The sequence below is a fragment of the Procambarus clarkii genome, chromosome 35 (assembly GCF_040958095.1).
Source record: "Procambarus clarkii isolate CNS0578487 chromosome 35, FALCON_Pclarkii_2.0, whole genome shotgun sequence".
NCBI classification, from domain to species: Eukaryota; Metazoa; Arthropoda; class Malacostraca; order Decapoda; family Cambaridae; genus Procambarus; species Procambarus clarkii.
Window position 1 is genome coordinate 34070692 of NC_091184.1, and position 26804 is coordinate 34097495.

The 26804-nt window shown below is 49.1% G+C and overlaps 1 protein-coding gene across 1 annotated transcript; it reads left to right on the forward strand.

Moving 5' to 3' along the window:
• Positions 1-6415: 6415 nt before the first annotated feature.
• Positions 6416-7180, forward strand: LOC138371183 (proline-rich protein 36-like). Its single transcript, XM_069336018.1, has one exon. It carries the CDS (start codon positions 6416-6418, stop codon positions 7178-7180), a length of 765 nt encoding a protein of 254 aa, XP_069192119.1.
• The last annotated feature ends 19624 nt before the right edge of the window (positions 7181-26804 follow it).

Here is a 26804-nt window from a genome sequence, read left to right on the forward strand (position 1 = left end):
AAAGGGGGGAATAAATGTTAACGACCAGAAGCCAAAGCGTAGTAGTCAATAAAGTACAATCCAAATCACCTACCGTGAAACGCACAGTCGCCCCGGGGTACTGTGCTTGCTCCAGTACTCTTCCTCTGCCTCACATTGGCCACAGATAAAGATGCAAACTAGACTACCGTATCATTCTCTCCAGAGGCCGTTAGGATTGTTTCGAGCGTAAACTTAACATAAGGAAGAACTCCAAGTTGACGTTAAGTATGACTTCCAATCACTCATGAAGGAACATAAATGATATTCATTGAAGGACAAGAAACCTGAGGAAATAAAACAGGAACTGCTTATAAAACACAGGCAAGCTGTACCTTATACCAGAATTAAAACCTGACAAGTTTAGAGAACACTAGAAAGTAACTGTAATCACCGGAAGAACACAATTGGGTACTTTGTACCCAATTGTGTCTTGTACCCTGTATGGGTAGTGTTTTGTACCCTGTGTGGGTACAAGGCACTAGGTACCCTGTGTGGGTACAAGGCACTAGGTACCCTGTGTGGGTACAAGGCACTAGGTACCCTGTGTGGGTACAAGGCACTAGGTACCCTGTGTGGGTACAAGGCACTAGGTACCCTGTGTGGGTACAAGGCACTAGGTACCCTGTGTGGGTACAAGGCACTAGGTACCCTGTGTGGGTACAAGGCACTAGGTACCCTGTGTGGGTACAAGGCACTAGGTACCCTGTGTGGGTACAAGGCACTAGGTACCCTGTGTGGGTACAAGGCACTAGGTACCCTGTGTGGGTACAAGGCACTAGGTACCCTGTGTGGGTACAAGGCACCAGGTACCCTGTGTGGGTACAAGGCACCAGGTACCCTGTGTGGGTACAAGGCACTAGGTACCCTGTGTGGGTACAAGGCACCAGGTACCCTGTGTGGGTACAAGGCACCAGGTACAAGGTACCCCTGTGGGTACAGTTAGTATATGAGAGGAAATGTGAGGTCTTCAGGCTATAACTAGCAAGGAGTCCTCCCCAGGGGTGTGTTCTGGGACCCATCCTGTTAGTGATCTATCCCTCAATGACCAGCCACGAGGGGCAGAATAGGTCTTGCCTGTGCTTCAGGAGGAACTGTTTGAAGAAACAGATTGGTTCTTATTTATACTTGAGATGGTCTCAGTTTACAGGACAAGGGGGTGACTCAAGGACTGCAAGAAGCTGCAGAAGACTTGCAAGACTTGCAAACTGGTCCAGAGTATTCTGCCAAAGCTTTACTATCTCTCTTATGTAGTGACGATATCTGCTGATTTAAGTACGTTTGTAATCTCCCCTGTATACAAACTTGTCATCCATATTACACTGAACGTTCATGCTACTGGTACTGTACATTTAAGTATGAATGTTGAATCCCGTGAGTCTGGACCCGAGGCTGAGTACACGGGCATGTGTACTCAGGCTGAGTAATTGGGCTGTGTAATTGGCTGAGTTCATGGGCATGTTGTCTAATTTCTCATTCAAAGTCTTCAGTGGTCGTGTTAATATCAGTTATATTAGCAGGGGTCTAGATATCGTTATCTTGAGAGGTTATCTTGAGATGACTTCGGGGCTTTTTAGTGTCCCCGCGGCCCGGTCCTCGACCAGGCCTCCACCCCCAGGAAGCAGCCCGTGACAGCTGACTAACACCCAGGTACCTATTTTACTGCTAGATAACAGGGGCATAGGGTGAAAGAAACTCTGCCCATTGTTTCTCGCCGGCGCCTGGGATCGAACTCAGGACCACAGGATCACAAGTCCAGCGTGCTGTCTGCTCGGCCGACCGGCTCCCCATAATCCATAAAGAAACTGTACAAATCTTAAACTTTCTTCTTAGGTCCCATTTAAATTATACATTTAAATTTCCATTACCAGAAAAGCCGGTCGGCCGAGCGGACAGCACGCGGGACTTGTGATCCTGTGGTCCTGGGTTCGATCCCAGGCGCCGGCGAGAAACAAAGGGCAGAGTTTCTTTCACCCTATGCCCCTGTTACCTAGCAGTAAAATAGGTACCTGGGAGTTAGTCAGCTGTCACGGGCTGCTTCCTGGGGGTGGAGGCCTGGTCGAGGACCGGGCCGCGGGGACACTAAAAAGCCCCGAAATCATCTCAAGATAACCTCAAGATAACCATACTACAAAATGGTATGGTAATGTAATTTTGTCATGTACAAAACGGACATTAATTCACATGAACGCCAACATTGATGAATTATAAACTTAAAACAAACCTCCATTATAAAGGGAGGATTAAACAAAATTTATCTATATATACTCTAGAAACATAAAAAAAAATAAAAGGCTAAACGCGTATAACAAAGGGATATAAATAATGTTTTAAACAAAACAAACCATTATAGCACATGAAACAATGTATATAAATTGGATTCAGGAAAGACCTCGGTAAATACTAGTTTACAAATGGGGGTTGTTGATTTACTGAACAAATTACTGGATAATACAACAGATGTGGCATCGCTGGATCATTGCAAACATACCTGGAGTTTACCTGGGGTGGTTTCTGGAGTTCTTCTACTCCCCGAGCCCGGCCTGAGGCCAGGCTCTGCGTGTGTGTGTGTGTGTGTGTGTGTGTGTGTGTGTGTGTGTGTGTGTGTGTGTGTGTGTGTGTGTGTTTATTTGAAATATGTGGCCGGAAAAATAGGTAGGAAGTCAGTACATTAGACAAGCGACGGTTAGAAAGGCGGGGTCCAAGAGCTAACTGCCCTATCTTGCAGGCACAAATAGTAAATTCACCCCAAACACCCTGGCAACCACACACACACACACACACCAAGCCTGACAACCACACACAGGACACACACACACACACACACACACACACACACACACACACACACACACACACACACACACACACACCAAGCCTGACAACTACACACAGGACACACACACACACACACACACACACACACACACACACACACACACCAAGCCTGACAACCACACACAGGACACACACACACACACACACCAAGCCTGACAACTACACACAGGACACACACACACACACACACACACACACACACACACACACACACACACACACACACACCCCAAGCCTGACAACTACACACAGGACACACACACACACACACACACACACACACACACACACACACACACACACACACACACACACACACAGAGTTTAGAGTTGTTAGAGTTTAACCCAACCAAATGTAATGTAATGAAGATAGGTGTAGGGAGCAGGAGGCCAGATACAAGGTATCATCTGGGAGAGGAAATTCTTCAGGAGTCAGAGAAGGAAAAAGACTTGGGGGTTGATATCACGCCAGACCTGTCTCCTGCAGCACATATCAAGCGGATAACATCAGCGGCATATGCCAGGCTGGCCAACATACGAACGGCATTCAGAAACTTGTGTAAAGAATCATTCAGAACTTTGTATACCACATATGTCAGGCCAATCCTGGAGTATGCAGCCCCAGCATGGAGTCCATATCTAGTCAAGGATAAGACTAAACTGGAAAAGGTTCAAAGGTTTGCCACCAGACTAGTACCCGAGCTGAGAGGTATGAGCTACGAGGACAGACTACGGGAATTAAACCTCACTTCGCTGGAAGACAGAAGAGTTAGGGGGGACATGATCACCACATTCAAGATTCTGAAGGGGATTGATAGGGTAGATAAAGACAGTCTATTTAACACAAGGGGAACACGCACAAGGGGACACAGGTGGAAACTGAGTGCCCAAATGAGCCACAGAGATATTAGAAAGAACTTTTTTAGTGTCAGAGTGGTTGACAAATGGAATGCATTAGGGGGTGATGTGGTGGAGGCTCACTCCATACACAGTTTCAAGTGTAGATATGACAGAGCCCGATAGGCTCAGGAATCTGTACACCTGTTGATTGACGGTTGAGAGGCGGGACCAAAGAGCCAGAGCTCAACCCCCGCAAACACAACTAGGTGAGTACACACACACACACCAAGCCTGACAACCACACACAGGACACACACACACACACACACCAAGCCTGACAGCCACACACACACACCCCCACACACACACCTGACAACCACACACACACACACACACCAAGCCTGACAACCACACACAGGACACACACACACACACACCAAGCCTGACAGCCACACACACACCCCCACACACACACCTGACAACCCCACACAGGACACACAGTAACATACTAATCCCCACTGTGGTAGCCGGCAAGGTGTGTAATTACTCACCGCGAGACGACATGCAGCTACGCATTAGTGATGAGGGAGTGTCGCTGTGGGAAGCTGGCGATGACCTGGAGATTAAATGGTACTTATCTGTTCATCTCATCTGGGGCGTCGGATGCTGCCAGATGTTGAGTCTATGTGGGTACTCACCTAGTTGTACTCACCTAGTTGTGTTTGCGGGGGTTGAGCTCTGGCTCTTTGGTCCCGCCTCCTAACTGTCAATCAACTGGTGTACAGGTCCCTGAGCCTATTGGGCTCTATCATATCTACACTTGAAACTGTGTATGGAGTCAGCCTCCACCACATCACTACTTAATGCATTTCATTTGTTAACTACTCTGACACTGAAAAAATTCTGTCTAATGTCTCTGTGGCTCATTTGGATACTCAGTTTCCCCCTGTGTCCCCTTGTTCGTGTCCCACCTGTGCTAAAGAGTTTGTCTTAGTCCACCCTGTCAATTCCCCTGAGAATTTTGTAGGTGGTTATCATGTCTCCCCTTACTCTTCTATTTTCCAGGGACGTCAAGATTAGCTTCCTTAGCCTTTCCTCCTAGCTCACACCTCTCAGTTCCGGGACTAGTCTGGTGGCATACCGCTGAATCTTCTCACAATTTTGCACTTAACAGACTGTTATCTATATATATATATATATATATATATATATATATATATATATATATATATATATATATATATATATATATATATATATATTTTTTTTTTTTTTTTTTTCATCCACCCGGCCTATAGGAACCTCGAACCACAGACCACAAAAGCACTGGCCGCAGCACTACCCACTGAACAACCAGCAGCACCCACAATAGAGAAGAATCCCAGAGAGAGAGAGAGACCCCTATCTGCTGCCCAACTGAGACTTGAGGCCTACCCTTCTCTGTGGCCTGAAAGTGTTAGGGGATCCGCGTCCAAGTCATATCAATTCCCAACCACCACATCGTGGATAATAACATTCCATTCACCTCGACTGCGGTTCGAGGCCCCAGGAAGCAATACAATTATATATATATATATATATATATATATATATATATATATATATATATATATATATATATATATATATATATATATATATATAGTGTGATTTTAGGTCGTTAGGTTTTCATGTGGCACATGTCACCTGTCACTCTAGAGGCTCTTATATCTAGGGCCTAGCTCTTAGATCTAGGGCCTAGCTCTTAGATCAGGCCTCTACAGAGCTATTCAGCCCTAGACTCAGAGACCTAGACCCTGTACAGTGCCTCCAAGTACTTAATGAAGCAATATTTTGACACAGTTCACTGTTTTATTTTGACACTGTCACTCGCTACCTTCCACCACTGTGATTGATGAGGGGTAGCCAGTGGTGCCAAGCCGGTGATGGTGTGCCAGTAAGGCCACACTACCGACCTTTAGACAGTGGGAAGACAATTAGGCACACCTTAGGGGCCTCGTAGCCTGGTGGAAGGGGCCTCGTAGCCTGGTGGAAGGGGCCTCGTAGCCTGGTGGAAGGGGCCTCGTAGCCTGGTGGATAGCGCGCAGGACTCGTAATTCTGTGGCGCGGGTTCGATTCCCGCACGAGGCAGAAACAAATGGGCAAAGTTTCTTTCACCCTGAATGCCCCTGTTACCTAGCAGTAAATAGGTACCTGGGAGTTAGTCAGCTGTCACGGGCTGCTTCCTGGAGGTGGAGGCCTGGTCGAGGACCGGGCCGCGGGGACACTAAAGCCCCGAAATCATCTCAAGATAACCTCAAGATATCAGGATACACTATAATCTATAACAGGAGATAATACAATACCTCTCCAAAACCGGCTTATTATAAGTGTTAAGTATACTTATAGACATTTCTATTAACTTTTAGTGCCATGGTTGATTACCAATGAGTTCACGAGAGAATTTGATGAACCTTAGAGTTATGTGGCAGACCAGGCGGGCTGTTGTGCCTACGTAGCAACGCTGTAAGCGGCTAGAACCAACAGACTGACAGATCAGGCTGTCAAAAGGTGACAGACAGACAGACGGCTCGAGACAGGGTTGTGTAAGGGGTGGGGGGGCTGCCTTTGGTCAGTGTCAGCATCTGAGACGCCCCTAGGCGTCGTCGGCAGATGTCTGTCTTAACCCTATGATTTCCATAATACTCCCAGCCTAGACCTTAACTACACCAGCCTCCTAATGAACACTTTCACGAACCATCTGTCTCCCGCCAACACCGGCACAGTACCAACACCGGTAGTACCAACTCTGGCAGTACCACCATTGGTAGTACCAACATTGGTAGTACCACCATTGGCAGTACCACCATTGGCAGTACCACCATTGGCAGTACCACCATTGGTAGTACCACCATTGGTAGTACCACCATTGGCAGTACCACCATTGGCAGTACCACCATTGGCAGTACCAGCATTGGCAGTACCAATATTCGTGCTAAATTATAGCACTAGCAGCACCCAGGTCTCGATCCCTGAAGACACCTCTACCAATGAGAGCTCCCACAGAGCTTCCACAGAGCTCCCACAGAGCGCCCACAGAGCGCCCACAGAGCTCCCACAGAGCTCCCACAGTGAGCCCACAGAGCGCCCACAGAGCTCCCACAGAGCTCCCACAGAGCTTCCACAGAGCGCCCACAGAGCTCCCACAGAGCTCCCACAGAGCTCCCACAGAGCTTCCACAGAGCTCCCACAGAGCGCCCACAGAGCGCCCACAGAGCGCCCACAGAGCGCCCACAGAGTGCTCCACAGAGCCCGGGCTCTAAAGAGCACCGCAGGTTTTCAGTTCCTAGCGACTGAGAGCCGGGCGGGCTCGGGGCTCACTACGACACACAACACCCGCCAAGCGACGACCCGCCACCCTCACTCTTCGCTAGAATTTCAAAAACTCTTGAAATTATCGACAGACGCTAAGTTTATGACGCTACTTTCGTCAGAGGAGCTCTGAGGAGGCATTGTTCCGGCGCCTAATTACTGAAGTCTTCTTGAAACAGCAGGTGAGAGGCGGGTCCCAGGAGACCACACACACACCTGTTGCTATGCCTGCCATGCCTGAGACAAGAGGCATGGCAGGAAGTGCAAAATAGCCCCGTTGAAAAGCAATAGGTACGATGAGAGAGAACTGTCTTAACATCAAGGGCCCAAAGACTTTTTAACACTCTCCCGCTACACATATGGGGCATAACTGGCCGGCATCTCAAGGTGTTGAAAAGATAATTTGATGAACACCTTCATCAAAGCAAGATTGTTATGAGGACAGGCTAAGGGAACGAGATTTCACGACACTGGAGGAGAGATGAAACGAGGGGGATATGATCACTACATACCAGATGCTGAGGAACAGACCAGGTGGATAAGGACAGCCTCTATATTGAGAGAAAGTAGAACAAGAGACAGGTGGAAGCTGGAAACGCAAAACAGTGAAGTAAGGAAATAATTGTACCCTATACGGATGGCCAACACGTGGAATTCACTTGAAACAGTGAACGATGTTTGGGGGTAGCTTCACACAATTTTTAACAGGAATTGCAGTTGGGTACGTGCCCAACATGGGTCGGTCGGAGTTGGTATCAATGAAAAGAGTTGTTTAATTATAAATGTCACATCTGACATGCACGACACGTCAGCTACAAGACGTGCGGTTATAATGTCCTTCTGAAGCAGTGAACGACGCGTGTAGAATACCTGGTCACCTGGGTGCTGTACACGACCCCTCCTTCACTATGTAATACGACCCTTCGTTCAGTAATACGACCCCCTCGTTCAGTAATACGACCCCCTCGTTCAGTAATACGACCCCCTCGTTCAGTAATACGACCCTCTCATTCAGTAATACGACCCTTCTTTCAGTAATACGACCCTCTCGTTCAGTAATACGACCCCCTCGTTCAGTAATACGACCCTTCATTCAGTAATACGACCCTTCTTCAGTATGTAATACGACCCCCTCGTTCAGTAATACGACCCTCTCGTTCAGTAATACGACCCCTCGTTCAGTAATACGACCCTTCGTTCAGAATGTAACAAGCCTGTCTCCCCCCCCCCCTCCATTGCAGAGAGAGAGAGAGAGAGAGAGAGAGAGAGAGAGAGAGAGAGAGAGAGAGAGAGAGAGAGAGAGAGAGAGAGAGAGAGAGAGAGAGAGAGAGAGAGAGAGAGGTATATAGTCTCATTATTTACTTTCTCGAACATCACAAGCTTCTTAACCCCCCCCCCCAATTATTGTTCTAATTGGCTGTTAACCGACCCCCTTAACCAGCCGTCGTCTCCACCCTACGCCCAACCATCCTTGGAGAGAGAGAGAGAGAGAGAGAGAGAGAGAGAGAGAGAGAGAGAGAGAGAGAGAGAGAGAGAGAGAGAGAGAGAGAGAGAGAGAGAGAGAGAGAGAGAGAGATACCTGCTTGATGAGGTTCTAGGAGTTCTTCTACTCCCCAAGCCCGGCCTGAGGCCAGGCTCGTCCTGGAGAGAGAGAGAGAGAGAGAGAGAGAGAGAGAGAGAGAGAGAGAGAGAGAGAGAGAGAGAGAGAGAGAGAGAGAGAGAGAGAGAGAGAGAGAGAGAGAGAGACCTGCTTGATGAGGTTCTAGGAGTTCTTCTACTCCCCAAGCCCGGCCTGAGGCCAGGCTCGTCCTGGAGAGAGAGAGAGAGAGAGAGAGAGAGAGAGAGAGAGAGAGAGAGAGAGAGAGAGAGAGAGAGAGAGAGAATGAGAATCTCGTGTCTGACGTGGTGTGGGGGGTCACGTGGCTTAACAGTCTTCGTGATGGTCCTGTGATATGTTTCCTGAAGGTGTTGTGGTCTTGTAAGTCACTTCCGGGTTTTTGCTTGAGAGATAAAGCGGTTTCGCCCTGTATTTGGTCTTGCGCTTCGCGACTGGCAGCTTCATTACTCTTGGAAGCCCACAGGGAAATGTTCATTTTGAACATATTTGAAGCTAAGTGGGACCCGATCCCATTTTAACTGGATTAATTGCGCTACCTCCGAATCCGTCCACGTTGGTCATCTACCCTTCAGTAATCACCATGCAAAGTTGGGTGTAAAGCTTCCGACGACCTCTGTAGTGACCACTTAAAGAGTGCCAACTTCTATTCATTACATCCTACTGCCACTTTGTGAACCTCTTCCGGTGACCACTTTGTAAACTTCTTCCAGCGACCACTAGAAGTAAACCACTACCATATGACAAAGTACACCAGCAGCAGAGTTTACACAACAACAACATCTTGAGTCTTCAAGACGGGCCACTCAGGACGGGGCCATTCAGAACGGGCCACTCAGGACGGGCCACTCAGAACGGACCACTCAGAACGGGCCACTCAGGATGAGCCACTCAGGACGGGCCACTCAGAACGGGCCACTCAGGACGGGCCACTCAGAACTGACCACTCAGAACGGGCCACTCAGGACGGGCCACTCAGGACAGACCACTCCGAACGGGCCACTCAGGACAGACCACTCAGGACGGGCCACTCAGAACGGGCCACTCAGGACGGGGCACTCAGGACGGGCCACTCAGGACGGGCCAAGAAATCATCTTCGCGGCCATATAACCTGGAGACTCGACAAGTCTTCAGATAAGACAGTAACCCAACCTTTTAGACAGGTCTACCGTTGGTCTTGGAGACAGCCGTTACCTTGAACGAAAGAACCTGTGGCCCTCGCAGCCCTGTGAGCCCCTCACAGGGCTGTGAGCCTCACAGGGCTGTGAGCCTCACAGGGCTGTGGGGCAGGTGAGGCAAATGACCGGGCAACCCTCATTCCCAGGTGACCTAACCGTGTTGTCAGAGTTTTTACTCATTGCAAGCTGCTGATTAGCGGCTGAAGGGAACAAAACCCTCTCAGACCAGCACGAGTGGGCCCGGGCCTCTCTCCCTCCCTCTCTCTATCTCACTCTCAGTCCTTCCCTCATTTTCCCTCACTCCCTCCCTGCATAGTGGTCCCTCCGCCTCATATTTTGGTCTACCTCCTGCTGCTTCCTCATTCTTTGCTTCTTAACAAGATATAACCAAGTGTTTTACAGGAGCCCAAGCCACACCCTCTTCCCCCACACCTGCTCCCACACACCTGCCCACACCCTATCCCCACAACTGCCTATATTCCCTTCCCCCACACTTACCTAGATCCACATCTGTCCACAGCTTCATACTTTCCTGTCCCAAACGAGTATATAATTCCCCCTGCTATATTATTCTCGCCATGTGAAGCTTCCACGGACACACACACCTGAGTAACCAGCCATGTATACACACCTGACGAGGCTCCTGTGAACACACACACACACCTGAGTACCAGCCATGTATACACACCTGACGAGGCTACTGTGAACACACACACACACACACAAACCTGGTCACCCCCCAGTAAGAACACACCCACATACACACACCTGGCCATCCCACACCTGGAGACACCTGAGCAATCTCAGGATGCAGAACACAAAGCTGTTCAACAAATTTAGTCTCTTCTAAATTACTAATACAAGACACAGGGAACATCTCAGCAGACATCTCTACGCTGCCTGAACGGCTACGACGTCGTGGGGTGCATGTAGGTCTTGTATAATTACCTCATGTATAACCTGTATGATGTGTATTGTATGTATTACATGTATAAGGATCCATAACCATGCAAAAGTAGCAGTTCATAACGGCAACTTTATAAATAAATCAATTATAATACCAACAAAAAGAATAATAATAATTATAGTAGATATATGACTATTGAGCCAAGCCACGTGTAGTTGTATTCTTTAATACAACAACAACAGCTGAAAATTACTCGAAATGTATTTCGACCATCATTGATATCCCAAAATATTCATATGTAAATACATAGTTACACATGTATTTATATGCATAATGACACATATAAATGCATAACGATACATATTTTAACGGATCATGACACATGACATATGTGACCCATGATATGTGACACATGACACATATATACGAATCCCCAAGAGGCGGAAACAAACGTATATTAAGAACCAATCACAAGCCAGTATTCCTTGTCAACACTGCCAAGAACACACACACACACACACACAGTTGAAGTTCAACCCGAGTAAATGCAAAGTAATGAAACTAGGCAGTGGAAACAGGAGGCCAGGCACAGGATACAGAATAGGAGATGAAGTACTTAATGAAACAGACAGAGAGAAAGATCTAGGAGTTGATATCACACCAAACCTGTCTCCTGAAGCCCACATAAAGAGAATAACGTCTGCGGCATATGCGAGGCTGGCTAACATCAGAACGGCGTTCAGGAACCTGTGTAAGGAATCATTCAGAATCTTGTACACCACATATGTAACACCAATCCTGGAGTATGCGGCCCCAGCATGGAGCCCGTACCTTGTCAAGCACAAGACGAAGCTGGAAAAAGTCCAAAGGTATGCTACTAGACTAGTCCCAGAACTAAGAGGCATGAGTTATGAGGAAAGGCTGCGGGAAATGCACCTCACGACACTGGAAGACAGAAGAGTAAGGGGGGACATGATCACAACCTACAAAATCCTCAGGGGAATCGACCGGGTAAACAAGGACGAACTTTTCAACACTGGTGGGACGCGAACAAGGGGACACAGGTGGAAGCTGAGTACCCAAATGAGCCACAGAGACGTTAGAAAGAACTTTTTCAGTGTCAGAGTAGTTAGCAAATGGAATGCATTAGGAAGTGATGTGGTGGAGGCTGACTCCATTCACAGTTTCAAATGTAGATATGATAGAGCCCAATAGGCTCAGGAATCTGTACACCAGTTGATTGACGGTTGAGAGGCGGGACCAAAGAGCCAGAGCTCAACCCCCGCAAGCACAATTAGGTGAATTAGGTGAGTACACACACACACACACACACACACACGCACACACACACACACACACACACACACACACACACACACACACACGCACACACACACCCGCCTCCAGCAACGGATTCTGCAGAATCTTAGAAGGACGTATTTAGACCGTTAAATTGCCCTCACCACAACCTTCTCGCGGGCAAGGAAGGAGAAGAAGGAGAAGGCCTTTCACGGGCAAGACGAAAAGACTAAAGATTTTTAAGCCGCGTCAACAACCGGTTTTCGGTTACTTTAGCCCGTTTCTCGGAAAATCCGGATTTTCCTCTCACCATCTACCCGGCCGCGGGCGTGGGACCAAGACACGCATCTGAGAGGGCTGGTGGGGAGGGCTGGTGGGGTAGGGGATGGTCGGGTAGGGGCTGGTGGGGTACGGGATGGTGGGGAGGACAGGTGGGATAGGGAAGGGCCGTGCAAACGCACAAGACTCCATCTTGCAAGAGGTTCTGCACGACACGTGATGCTTGTGACTAGACCCCGCCACGCAGAATGCCCCGATAGCGAGGCCATGATGCCTATCAGACTATAGACGCGCGTGCGTTTGGGGGGAGTCCCAGATAGGCAAGACAGGATGCGTTAATCCCACACACAGGCGAGACATAGCCGATGCGTAAAAAATCCCCCAGACCCTAAAATGAGGGTTGGCCGACATCCCCCCCCCCCTCCTCCCCTCACACACGCTATTGTGTAGAGGAACGACCCTAAACAAAAGACGAACGGGAAGATCGGATCCCCCCCTTCTCCCCTCCCCCCTCCCCCCGTTTTCTATGACCCATCTTTACCACATGACGGAAAACTGGACCTGTGTCTTGCTCAACAATGGCAGAGGCCTAGGTAGGCCTAAACAGATGCGAAGCCACTAGTACAACGTCTATTAATGCTACTGCATTTTTCATTTTTATTATTCATTCATTCTCTCTCTAACCCACTAACAAATAAAACTCACTTCGCAGAACAACTGGAGACGGTACGAAGGGCACATGATCACCACATATAAAATCGTCAAAAGGCATTGAGAAAGTGTATAAGCAAATGCTGCTTCGAAGTGTAATTTGAGATTCCTTTATCATATATGAAAGGTCTCCTAACATGCCAACATCTCAGGTCGTCTTGATATATCGGCTCAGCTGAACGATAAGGGTCCACTACCACTCACAGGATGGGTATGGCATCCACTACCACTCACAGGATGGGTATGAGGTCCTCTACCACTCACAGGATGGGTATGAGGTTCACTACCACTCACAGGATGGGTATGGCATCCACTACCACTCACAGGATGGGTATGGCATCCACTACCACTCACAGGATGGGTATGAGGTCCACTACCACTCACAGGATGGGTATGGCATCCACTACCACTCACAGGATGGGTATGAGGTCCACTACCACTCACAGGATGGGTATGGCATCCACTACCACTCACAGGATGGGTATGAGGTCCACTACCACTCACAGGATGGGTATGAGGTCCACTACCACTCACAGGATGGGTATGGCATCCACTACCACTCACAGGATGGGTATGGCATCCACTACCACTCACAGGATGGGTATGAGGTCCACTACCACTCACAGGATGGGTATGGCATCCACTACCACTCACAGGATGGGTATGAGGTCCACTACCACTCACAGGATGGGTATGGCATCCACTACCACTCACAGGATGGGTATGAGGTCCACTACCACTCACAGGATGGGTATGGCATCCACTACCACTCACAGGATGGGTATGAGGTCCACTACCCCTCACAGGATGGGTATGGCATCCACTACCACTCACAGGATGGGTATGAGGTCCACTACCCCTCACAGGATGGGTATGGCATCCACTACCACTCACAGGATGGGTATGGCATCCACTACCACTCACAGGATGGGTATAGCATCCACTACCACTCACAGGATGGGTATGGCATCCACTACCACTCACAGGATGGGTATGAGGTCCACTACCACTCACAGGATGGGTATGGCATCCACTACCACTCACAAGATGGGTATGCGGTCCACTACCACTCACAGGATGGGTATGGCATCCACTACCACTCACAGGATGGGTATGAGGTCCACTACCCCTCACAGGATGGGTATGGCATCCACTACCACTCACAGGATGGGTATGAGGTCCACTACCACTCACAGGATGGGTATGGCATCCACTACCACTCACAGGATGGGTATGAGGTCCACTACCACTCACAGGATGGGTATGGCATCCACTACCACTCACAGGATGGGTATGAGGTCCACTACCCCTCACAGGATGGGTATGGCATCCACTACCACTCACAGGATGGGTATGAGGTCCACTACCCCTCACAGGATGGGTATGGCATCCACTACCACTCACAGGATGGGTATGAGGTCCACTACCACTCACAGGATGGGTATGAGGTCCACTACCCCTCACAGGATGGGTATGGCATCCACTACCACTCACAGGATGGGAATGGCATCCACTACCACTCACAGGATGGGTATGGCATCCACTACCACTCACAGGATGGGTATGGCATCCACTACCCCTCACAGGATGGGTATGGCATCCACTACCACTCACAGGATGGGTATGGCATCCACTACCCCTCACAGGATGGGTATGGCATCCACTACCACTCACAGGATGGGTATGGCATCCACTACCCCTCACAGGATGGGTATGGCATCCACTACCACTCACAGGATGGGTATGGCATCCACTACCCCTCACAGGATGGGTATGGCATCCACTACCACTCACAGGATGGGTATGGCATCCACTACCACTCACAGGATGGGTATGGTATCCACTACCACTCACAGGATGGGTATGGCATCCACTACCCCTCACAGGATGGGTATGGCATCCACTACCACTCACAGGATGGGTATGGCATCCACTACCCCTCACAGGATGGGTATGGCATCCACTACCACTCACAGGATGGGTATGGCATCCACTACCCCTCACAGGATGGGTATGGCATCCACTACCACTCACAGGATGGGTATGGCATCCACTACCACTCACAGGATGGGTATGGCATCCACTACCACTCACAGGATGGGTATGGCATCCACTACCACTCACAGGATGGGTATGAGGTCCAATATCACTCATTGGCCTTTTAAAAAGATAAAAAAGGGGACATAAAACAAATTTAAAATGTTGTAAAGGATACTCAAAGGATGAGAATTATTCCATACCTCTTGCCACATGACAGTGGCACCACAGTGGCACCACAATGGCACCACAGTGGCACCATACGACACCAATCGCACGCAGGATGGGGGGTTAATTGTCAGGGGAAAGCGCCAAGCCATTACAACTATATAGCACTGGGAAGGGGTCAGGATAAGGATTTGGGATGGGACGGAGGGAAGGAATAGGTATGGGTATGAGTAACCTAACTACCGCACGCAGGAGTAACGTGAGAGTATTTCTTGTCATGTGGAGCAAGTCCCAGTCCACGAACCTGGGTTCTATTTCCGGCCGAATCCAATACATTAGACATCCAACGGTCAGTAAGGCGGAGTCCAAGAGCTAACCGCTCCATCCCACAGGCACACATACCAAGTACAAACAGCAAATACACATACCTAAACTCTCCCATAAACACAAGAGTGAACACCACACACTAACTACACTGTAGCAGTTACAGAGAAAATCTCAAGTTTTTCGCTATAGACCTAAGCCGGTGGAGCCGTGGTGAGAGTGGAGCAGGTAAGTCACCTTGAGAGAGAGCCCAGGTGTGTAGAGTCGTGTCCCTTGGTAGAAGGACTAGACATTACCCGCGAGGGAAGGTAGCTATTATTGCCACAGCCGCTCCACAGGTTCCCTCTTCCTCCTCCTCAGCCTATATTGACATCCACCATGTTTCCTCCTCCTTACAAGCTCACACGATCGCTGGACACCTCATCCTCTGGTCCCGGGTTCGATCCCGGGCGCCGGCGTGAAACGGTGGGGCAGAGTTTCTTTCATCCTATGCCCCTGTTACTTAGCAGTAAATAGGTACCTGGGTGTTAGTCAGCTGTCACGGGCTGCTTCCTGGGGGTGGAGGCCTGGTCGAGGACCGGGCCGCGGGGACACTAAAGCCCCGAAATCATCTCAAGATAACGCTGTTACCTAGCAGTAAATAGGTACCTGGGAGTTAGTCAGCTGTCAGGGGCTACTTCCTGAAGTGTGTGTGTGTGTGGTGTGGAAAAAGAATAGTAGTAACAGTAGTAGAAACAGTTGACTGACAGTTGAGAGGCGGGCTGAAAGAGCAGAGCTCAACCCCCGCAAGCACAACTAGGTGAATACAACCAGTGGTGGTGGGAGTGGTTGGGCGTGTGTGGTGTATGTGTATTCACCTAACTGTGCTGGCAGGGTCGAGAGCTAGATCCTGAGCCCCGTCTTACCTACTTTCAGTAGTCTGTTGCAGTGACTCGCCATCTTCCTGTTTCTTGACGCACATATTAAGACCAGCAGGTGAGCCAATATGGACCCCACCAGGTTTGGGGTCAGGGTGGGGGGTTCAGGACCCCCCAGTAAGGACCCCAACAGGTTCGGGGTCTCAGCACCGCATCTTGAGTGCTTTAGACAGCACGTAGACCACACACTCGCAGGAACATCTCATGTTGTTGTTGTTGTTTTAGATTCAGCTACTTGCAACAAAAAGTTGCAAGTAGCACGGGCTATGGTGAGACCGTAGTGGACTAACCTGGTCCAGGAGCGGGACAAGTAGCACGGGCTATGGTGAGCCCCATAGCTGACTTACCTGGCCCAGGAGAGGGGCAAGTAGCACGGGCTATGGTGAGCCCGTAGTATACTTACCTGGCCCAGGAGCGGGGCAAGTAGCACGGGCTATGGTGAGCCCCATAGCTGACTTACCTGGCCCAGGAGCGGGACACTACATGTGCGACACAGCTCTGACAACTCGGGTCTACTCTATGCTCCTGTATACAATGTAGACCTGACATCATGGGAGGGGGCCAAGGGGATGTCTCACCCGAGGCACAAAGAAAGACATATTAGGGGGGTATGATTTTGCACTTTATCGTATCTATTAATAAAGCTTAAAATTGTGTGGCATGATGAATGTGGCACTAATAAGGGGAGGGAACTATCCGGAGAAAGCGCCAAGCCATTAGAACTATACAGCACTGGGAAGGTTAGGTTAGGTTAAGGATTTGGGGTGGGACGGGGGAGAGGGAAGGAATGGTGCCCATCCACTTGGTGGACGGTCGGGGATTGAACGCCGACCTGCATGGAGTGGTTAACACTCATAAGCCTTAACACGTGAGGCGGCGGCCCTTCACTAAGGACTCACATAATCAAACAGGTTCTTAATCCTGCCGGAACGGGGACAACAAAGCCTCATCCGGCATATTAAATAAGGTCGAAAATGACACACAAACTCTACATAATGCTCGTACCAATAGGCCGCTCCAAGTGATGTCAGTTCCGCCTGAGTGGAATAGACAACACTCAATTCTTGTAATTATTCCTGACCAAATAACTTCCCTTAGGAGGCCTGGTCGAGGACCGGGCCGCGGGGACACTAAAGCCCCGAGATCATCTCAAGATAACCATCTCAAGATAGGTGGCTGTGAAACCTCAAGGGGACACTCGTCTGAGATACAAGAGAGGTGTAACAGGGGCGCCCTCCAGGACGGGTCGTTGGAACAAGCACAGGCAAGTTTAACAAGAGCCCCGCCACAGGGGTCACATCTTTGAACCGGTTCCGGTCATGATTTACATACCTGACACTGATCCCGGGTCGTGCCGTATGGGATCAAAATTCACTGATGACAAGAATCTCTGGAGGAAAGACCACCTCACTGCTCAGGTCTATGGCTTTCCAAGCCCACCTCACTGCTCAGGCCTATGGCTTTCCAAGCCCACCTCACTGCTCAGGCCTATGGCTTTCCAAGCCCACCTCACCATTCAGAATTATGGCTTTCCAAGCTCACCTCACCACTCAGGACTATGAGCGCTTATACTCTGTACTGCTCAATGTTTACATTTCAGCAATATCGTCTGCTCTAGTAAGGTACTATTTTGTTGCAGGCATTTGGAAGGTGGCTGCCACTTTCTTCAATGAATATATTATGTGATACGTCTTTTTTCCCGTTCCAGAGAGCCCATTCTAAGTGCGTTGTGACGTTCCCATTAATTAAGGTGTTTTACTGAGTGTGAGAGGTATATGAGTCACAGTCTGGTTGATCAGGTATCCTTTGGAGGTGCTTGAAGAGTTTTCTCTTGAACACTGTGAGGGGTTGGCCAGTTATGCCCCTTATGTGAAGTGGAAGCGTGTTGAAGTCTCGGGCCTCTGATGTTGATAGAGTTCTCTCTCAGACTACCTGTTGCACCTCTGCTTTTCAACGGGGGTATTCTGCACATCCTGCCATGCCTCCTGGTCTCATGTGCTGTTATTTCTGTGTGCAGGTTTGGGACCAGCCCCTCTACTATTTTCCATGTGTAAATCATTATGTATCTCTCCCGCCTGCACTGTAGTCTAGAGAATACAGATTAAGGTATTTTAGTCGGTCCCAATAGTTTAGATGTTTTACCAAGTGGTTTCTAGCAGAAAAGGATCTTTGGCCCAAGCATAGCACATATGCACTATATTAGGCCTAAGATTATTGAGACTGTTATGTAAGGTTAATTTAGGTTAGGATAAGTTAGGTTAGATTCTTTAGTTAAATTTCCAATTTTTAGCGAGTCATTTGGGCTAATTCAGGAACACAAAACGCAAACTTTTATTATCCAATAGTCCATTTTTACGTCTGACCAAAAATTGCACTAATTACTACCACTTTAGGAGGCTGGGCTGGAGATTAACAACAGAGTTCTACTTTACTTTCTTTAAGAACCCTGCCAATTATTTCGTCTGGACCTGGGGACTTCTTGAACATTTATTGTTCAATTTCTTGAATAACATCGTCCCTGGTAACCGTTCATCTGGCCGGATCGTCCGGCAGCGGAGATCACATCACTTTCTTTTATAGTGAACACACGCACAAAGTACTCATTTAGAATCCCACCTATTTCTTTGTCATTATCTGTGACCTTTCTATTTCTTTGTCATTATCTGTGACCTTTCTATTTCTTTGTCATTATCTGTGACCTTTCTATTTCTTTGTCATTATCTGTGATCTTTCTATTTCTTTGTCATTATCTGTGACCTTTCTATTTCTTTGTCATTATCTGTGACCTTTCTATTTCTTTGTCATTATCTGTGACCTTTCTATTTCTTTGTCATTATCTGTGACCTTTCTATTTCTTTGTCATTATCTGTGATCTTTCTATTTCTTTGTCATTATCTGTGACCTTTCTATTTCTTTGTCATTATCTGTGACCTTTATATATCTTTGTCATTATCTGTGACCTTAACATTTCCATGTACCAGTTGCCGGTCTTATCCCTAATCTGATTAGTTGACTAAATCGATTAGGGATAATCAATTCAAATTTGATTAGTAGACTAGCAGTGTGGTAAATTGTACTCACCTAATTATGCTTGCGGGGGTTGAGCTCTGGCTCTTTGGTCCCGCCTCTCAACTATCAATCAACTGGTGTACAGGTTCCTGAGCCTACTGGGCTCTATCATATCTACATATGAAACTGTGTACGGAGTCAGCCTCCACCACATCACTGCCCAATGCATTCCACTTGTTAACTACTCTGACACTGAAAAAGTTCTTTCTAACATCCCTATGGCTCATATGGGTACTCCGTCTCCACCTGTGTCCCCTTGTGTGTGTGTGTGTGTGTGTGTGTGTGTGTGTGTGTGTGTGTGTGTGTGTGTGTGTGACTAGGTTTTATTGTTCTGCATTTACAAATTTCCCTTCTACGTATTACACTCTCTCTTCGTCTCGCGTGTACTCTATGCAACCTGTCCTCTCATCTGATACATTGCATTATTAACGGAATCCACCAATCCGTTACAATGTAGTACAAATTATCCACCGCAAACGAAACAGTATCCATGCTCCTCGATAGGCGAGGAGGGTTGCTTGGGGTTCCTTTCTGGATAGGCAAAACAGTTGCAGTTTTTGACGGAGTGGCAAGTAGCCACAAGGGGGCTGGATATCCAGGCTGAATCATCCAGGATTCACGTTCCTTCATCTGGTATCCTATTATCCTGGTATCCTGGTACTCCTGGTATCCTGCGGGGTTTCGCTCCAGTGACTTGATGGGCTGAAGATCTCTCAACAGTGACTTAATAGCTTCCATTTCCAGCTGAAGTGACTTAATAGTCCACAGGTCAGCGGTGCTTGGCCTCCTGGCGTCCAGGCTCCGTGGGGAAGCTATCCATTATCATAGAAGTCCCTTGGGCACTCCGGAGGTCCCCTGGGCACTCCGGAGGTCCCTGGGCACTCATGAGGTCCCCTGGGCACTCAGGAGGTCCCCTGGGCACTCAGGAGGTCCCCTGGGCACTCACGAGGTCCCCTGGGCACTCAGGAGATCCCCAGGGCACTCAGGAGGTTTCCTGAGCACTCAGGAGGTCCCCTGGGCACTCAGGAGGTCCCCTGGGCACTCAGGAGGTTCCCTGAGTACTCAGGAGGTCCCCTGGGCACTCAGGAGGTCCCCTGGGCACTCAGGAGTTCCCCTGGGCTCTCAGGAGTTCCCTTGGGCACTCAGGAGGTCCCCTGGGCACTCACGAGGTCCCCCTGGGCACTCAGGAGGTCCCCTGGGCACTCAGGAGGTCCCCTGGGCACTCAGGAGGTCCCCTGGGCACTCAGGAGGTCCCCTGGGCACACAGAAGGTCCCCTGGGCACTCGGGAGGTCCCTTGGAAACTCAGGAGGTCCCTTGGGCACTCGGGAGGTCCCCTGGGGCACTCCGGAGGTCCCCTGGGGCACTCCGGAGGTCCCCTGGGCACTCCGGAGGTCCCCTGGGCACTCAGGAGGTCCCCTGGTCACTCCGGAGGTCTCCTGTGCACACAGGAGGTCCCATGGGCACTCAGGAGGTCCCTGGGCACTCAGGAGGTCCCCTGGGCACTTAGGAAGTCCACTGGGCACTCAGGAGGACCCCTGGGCACTCAGGAGGTCCCCTGGGCACTCAGGAGTTCCCCTGGGCACTCCGGAGGTCCCCTGGGTACTCAGGAGGTCCCCTGGGCACTCCGGAAGTCCCCTAGGCACTCCGGAGGTCCCTGGTGCAACCATCGCTCACGCTTCAGGCTCCAGAGACACTGGTCCTGTAGTCTGGAGGTCCAGTTTCCAGTCTGATGGTCCCCCTTTTGTAATGACCCGGTTGCCTGGAAACTCCCACGAGAAGAGTAACATGGCAACTGAAGCGTCCTTGGTAAGGACCTGGGGGCCTGCAGGGCAAGGGGCAATGACCTGGTGGCCTGCAGGGCGGATCAACGACCTGCGTGAGTAGGCCTGCATGAAAAATGTCTTGAAGGACCCGCGTATGTGGCTCTAATCATTTAATTTGGCGTGTCTGCGCCCGGGGCGGCCTTCCAGGGGCGAGCCTCCACAGACTCATTAGTTCACGTCCAACCTCCTGCTGGGGTGGTTGGTGACCTGCCCGGTGACTCCTGGTGACTCTTGGACCCTTCCAGTGACTCCTAGTGACTCTTGGACCCTTCCAGTGACTCCTGGACCCTTCCAGTGACACCTGGTGACTCTTGGACCCTTCCAGTGACTCCTGCACCTTTCCAGTGACGCCTGGTGACTCCTGGACACTTCCAGTGACTCCCGGTGACTCCTGGACTCTTCCAGTGACTCCTGGACCCTTCCAGTGACTCCTGGACCCTTCCAGTGACTCCTGGACCCTTCCAGTGACTCCTGGACCCTTCCAGTGACTCCTGGACCCTTCCAGTGACTCCTGGTGACTTTTGGACCTTTCCAATGACTCCTGATGACTCCTGGACACTTCCAGTGACTCCTGGACCCTTCCAATGACTCCTGGTGACTCCTGGACACTTCCAGTGACTCCTGGACACTTCCAGTGACTCCTGGACCTTTCCAGTGACTCTTGATGATTCCTGCACCCTTCCAGTGACTCCTGGACCCTTCCAGTGACTCCTGGACCCTTCCAGTGACTCCTGGTGACTCCTGGACACTCTTGGAAATGCCTAGTGGGTTCTGGTTATCTCGAGGTTACCTTGATTTGATTCTGTGGACCAATCATCCCACGGCTCGATCTCCGACCAGGCTTCTGGTTGACGGTCTGATCAACCTGGTTGATGGACGGCGCTGCAGTTGTAAATTCTGATATATCTCTCTCGCCTGCGCGCCGGGGAGTACAATTTGAAGCACTTGAAGCGGTCCCAATAATTTAGATGTTTTAGTGAATGGATTCAGGCAGTAAAAGATCTCTGCACGTTCTCCAGGTCAGCGGCTCTAAATGGGCCGTTTAAATTGCAACAGCATTCCAGCCTAGAGAGCACTATGTGTTTTAAAAAAGTAATATTATTTGCTTGAAAGGTTCTCGTTATCCATCCGGGTCATTTTCTTGCAGTTGTGATAGTTTCTGAGTTTTTCCCCATAGTGTATGAGGGAGAACTCTTCTGTGGTGAATCTCTTACTGTTTTCTGTGGGTCACTGAAATAACTGGTTGATATTATATTGGCGGTCTGCCACAACGAACTATAGTGTGTGTGTGTGTGTGTGTGTGTGTGTGTGTGTGTGTGTGTGTGTGTGTGTGTGTGTGTGTGTGTGTGTGTGTGTGTGTGTGTGTGTCCGTCCGTCTTACCCCTTGTCCTACTAATTTAGTTTCCTTAATTATCAATTATTCCTCCACGAGTCAGTCGATTTCATTACTTAACTGACCAGGGCAATACGGTCATTTATATATTTTTGTACTGTCATACAGTTTTTCATAATGTCCTTCATATCCCCTCCCCCTTCCCCCCCCCCCCCGGCTTATACAGTGAATACAAAGTGGGTTTAGAGTTACTGGAGCCAAGAGCCGCGACTCTTGGCTCCTTAAGTCGTGCTCACACCGTGCCGCGGTCACACCTAATTTGCCTTACTTCACTCCCGGTTCCTTGTGCAGGTCAAAGGTCACAGGTGGTGGCAGTGGTAAATATTTTGTTGTTAGAGAGTAATAGTTAATTATTGCTATCTTTCTCTATCACTCTCCTTCGTTACCTCGTCCTCTCTCTCTCTCTCTCTCTCTCTCTCTCTCTCTCTCTCTCTCTCTCTCTTTCTCTATCACTCTCCTTCGTTACCTCGTCCTCTCTCTCTCTCTCTCTCTCTCTCTCTCTCTCTCTCTCTCTCTCTCTCTCTCTCTCTCTCTCTCTCTCTCTCTCTCTCTCCTTCGTTACCTCGTCCTCTCTCTATCCCTCTTCCTCTCCTTCTCCCTCTCCCACTCTCTCTATCCCTCTCTCTCTCTCTCTCTCTCTCTCTCTCTCTCTCTCTCTCTCTCTCTCTCTCTCTCTCTCTCTCTCTCTCTCTCTCTCTCTCTCTCTCTCTCCTTCGTTACCTCGTCCTCTCTCTATCCCTCTCCCTCTCCCACTCTCTCTCTATCCCTCTCTCTCTCTCTCTCTCTCTCTCTCTCTCTCTCTCTCTCTCTCTCTCTCTCTCTCTCCTTCGTTACCTCGTCCTCTCTCTATCCCTCTCCCTCTCCCACTCTCTCTCTATCCCTCTCTCTCTCTCTCTCTCTCTCTCTCTCTCTCTCTCTCTCTCTCTCTCTCTCTCTCTCTCTCTCTCTCTCTCTCTCTCTCTCTCTACTTATATTTCAGTTGTTATATTGGTCACTTTCACTTCGATTTATATAATAATAATAATATAAATTGCATATTTTATATAATAAAAATACAAATAATTGTTATACAAATTATAAAAATTATTATTTAAGTATATACTAGAGACACTACATCACTAGGTTGTTATAGTTTGTTAATTTATTATACAAATTACCGGAATAACATAACAGGCACGGTACTACAGGTCAGGTATAAATAGCAGCTGCCTCGTATGGACCAATAGCAGCTGCCTCGTATGGACCAATAGCAGCTGCCTCGTATGGACCAATAGCAGCTGCCTCGTATGGACCAATAGCAGCTGCCTCGTATGAACCAATAGCAGCTGCCTCGTATGGACCAATAGCAGCTGCCTCGTATGGACCAATAGCAGCTGCCTCGTATGGACCAATAGCAGCTGCCTCGCATGGACCAATAGCAGCTGCCTCGTATGGACCAATAGCAGCTGCCTCGTATGGACCAATAGCAGCTGCCTCGTATGGACCAATAGCAGCTGCCTCGTATGGACCAATAGCAGCTGCCTCGAATGGACCAATAGAAGTTACCTTACAAGGACCAATAGGAGCTGCCTCGAATGGACCAATAGAAGTTACCTTACAAGGACCAATAGGAGCTGCCTCGAATGGACCAATAGAAGTTACCTTACAAGGACCAATAGGAGCTGCCTCGTATGGACCAATAGAAGCTACCTTACAAGGACCAATAGGAGCTGCCTCGTATGGACCAATAGAAGCTACCTTACAAGGACCAATAGGAGCTGCCTCGTATGGACCAATAGAAGCTACCTTACAAGGACCAATAGGAGCTGCCTCGTATGGACCAATAGAAGCTACCTTACAAGGACCAATAGGAGCTGCCTCGTATGGACCAATAGAAGCTACCTTACAAGGACCAATTAGGAGCTGCCTCGTATGGACCAATAGAAGCTACCTTACAAGGACCAATAGGAGCTGCCTCGTATGGACCAATAGAAGCTACCTTACAAGGACCAATTAGGAGCTGCCTCGTATGGACCAATAGAAGCTACCTTACAAGGACCAATTAGGAGCTGCCTCGTATGGACCAATAGAAGCTACCTTACAAGGACCAATTAGGAGCTGCCTCGTATGGACCAATAAAAGCTACCTTACAAGGACCAATAGGAGCTGCCTCGTATGGACCAATAGAAGCTACCTTACAAGGACCAATAGGAGCTGCTTCGCAGGGACTAAAAAGTTCTTATGCAATTCCCAACATTCCTCCGTTAACTTCTCCGCGGGAGACGTAGTCCCTCCGCGCGACAAAGTAGTTCCACCATTCCATGGCCGGCTTATGGAAGACGACTTCGAGTAAGCCGCGCAGATACCATCTGCGGCTCCCGACACTCCGCTGTCGTAAATAAGAATCCGGTGGAGTGAGGTGGGGCTTCAAGAAATTCATTGTTGAGAGGGCCAGGTATGCCACGAGCAGCGAGGGACTTTTTGACGTCTTACACGAGTCCCTGACGTCAGTATGATGTCAGTATGGCGTCATAGTGACGTATATATCCACTATGACGTATCAAACCTGTACTGTTCATGCCACAACAGGTTTAGATCCTGCTGGAAAACATGAATTAGAGCCAGAGTTGTAAACAGAAAGCAGTCCACTCAAGATAACCTCAAGATAACCACCGATACCATAGAGCTGTGAGGAACCATCCTAGACCATTATATGGAGACTAGGATAATCACTCACAGCTGCAAGATATATGATCAGATAACAAGATTTTTTTTAACGGGATTTAGCGGAATTATCTAGGCCTTGTTTACTTTTGTGTTGGTCTTGGGAATCAATGTTCACGCGGCCCGGTTTCCCATTCAAAACTGAAGTTGCTGACCCGGAACAGTGTGGTGAACATTTATCGACCGAGTTCAGTCAGCAGAAGACCTGGATTGTACCAGGAGTCAACCCGTCCTCAGACTAAGTCCATTCCATTCAGCGGTCGACCCCAAAGACGGATTCATCAATGTTAACATGCTGTTCATTCAATACAGGAATTTTTTCAAATATAAATATTATAATATATTACTATATTGTGCATATATAAATATAGGTCAGGTGTTTAGGTTCAGTTGGCGATTATTTGTATTTGTAGTACGTGGGTGAAGCATTTACAGCGTTGTGGTTCGAACAAGTCGTTTGTGAAACACTTGTTCCGGAAGTGTTCGAACGTCAGCAGTTGTGAAGTGTGTAAACCGTTTTTCATTCATAAACAGGGGGTTTGGCGGGTGCATGGAATGGACTTTGGGTCTTTGTTTATAAGAACGGGTTGCTGGATTGTACCTGGATTCTGGGAGTTCTTCTACTTCCGTAGCCCGACCCGGGGCCAAGCTTGACTTGTGATAACTTGGTCCAACAGGCTGTTGGTTGTGATACGGTAATCTCCTGCTTAAGCAGTAGATCTTGCTTGTTCCCTATACCGCCTCGTCACCAACGTATCTGCATGCTCCAACATAAGGAATCAACAACAATACGTGCTTAAAACGTGTTGGGGGTCCAGACAGACCGCCTCCTCCCTTCCCCTTACAGTACCCGAGACACCTGCTGTCTTGACGGTCGACCAGACGCTAACTGCTTGTTCAACTGCCGGCTTCTTCAGAAATTCGCGCCATCTATGACGTCTTGGCCCATATGTATAGGGCAGGCTGGCGTCCAGTCATACAGTTACTGCCCCGTTCCTGTGGCAGGTAAGTCCACTACGGGCTCACCATAGCCCGTGCTACTTGCACCGTTCCTGTGGCAGGTAAGTCCACTACGGGCTCACCATAGCCCGTGCTACTTGCCCCGTTCCTGTGGCAGGTAAGTCCACTACGGGCTCACCATAGCCCGTGCTACTTGCACCGTTCCTGTGGCAGGTAAGTCCACTACGGGCTCACCATAGCCCGTGCTACTTGCCCCGTTCCTGTGGCAGGTAAGTCCACTACGGGCTCACCATAGCCCGTGCTACTTGCCCCGCTCCTGTGCCAGGTAAGTCCACTACGGGCTCACCATAGCCCGTGCTACTTGCCCCGCTC

Excerpts from the sequence above, each read along its gene's own strand:
- LOC138371183 (XM_069336018.1), top strand. The coding sequence starts at position 6,416 with ATGAACACTTTCACGAACCATCTGTCTCCCGCCAACACCGGCACAGTA.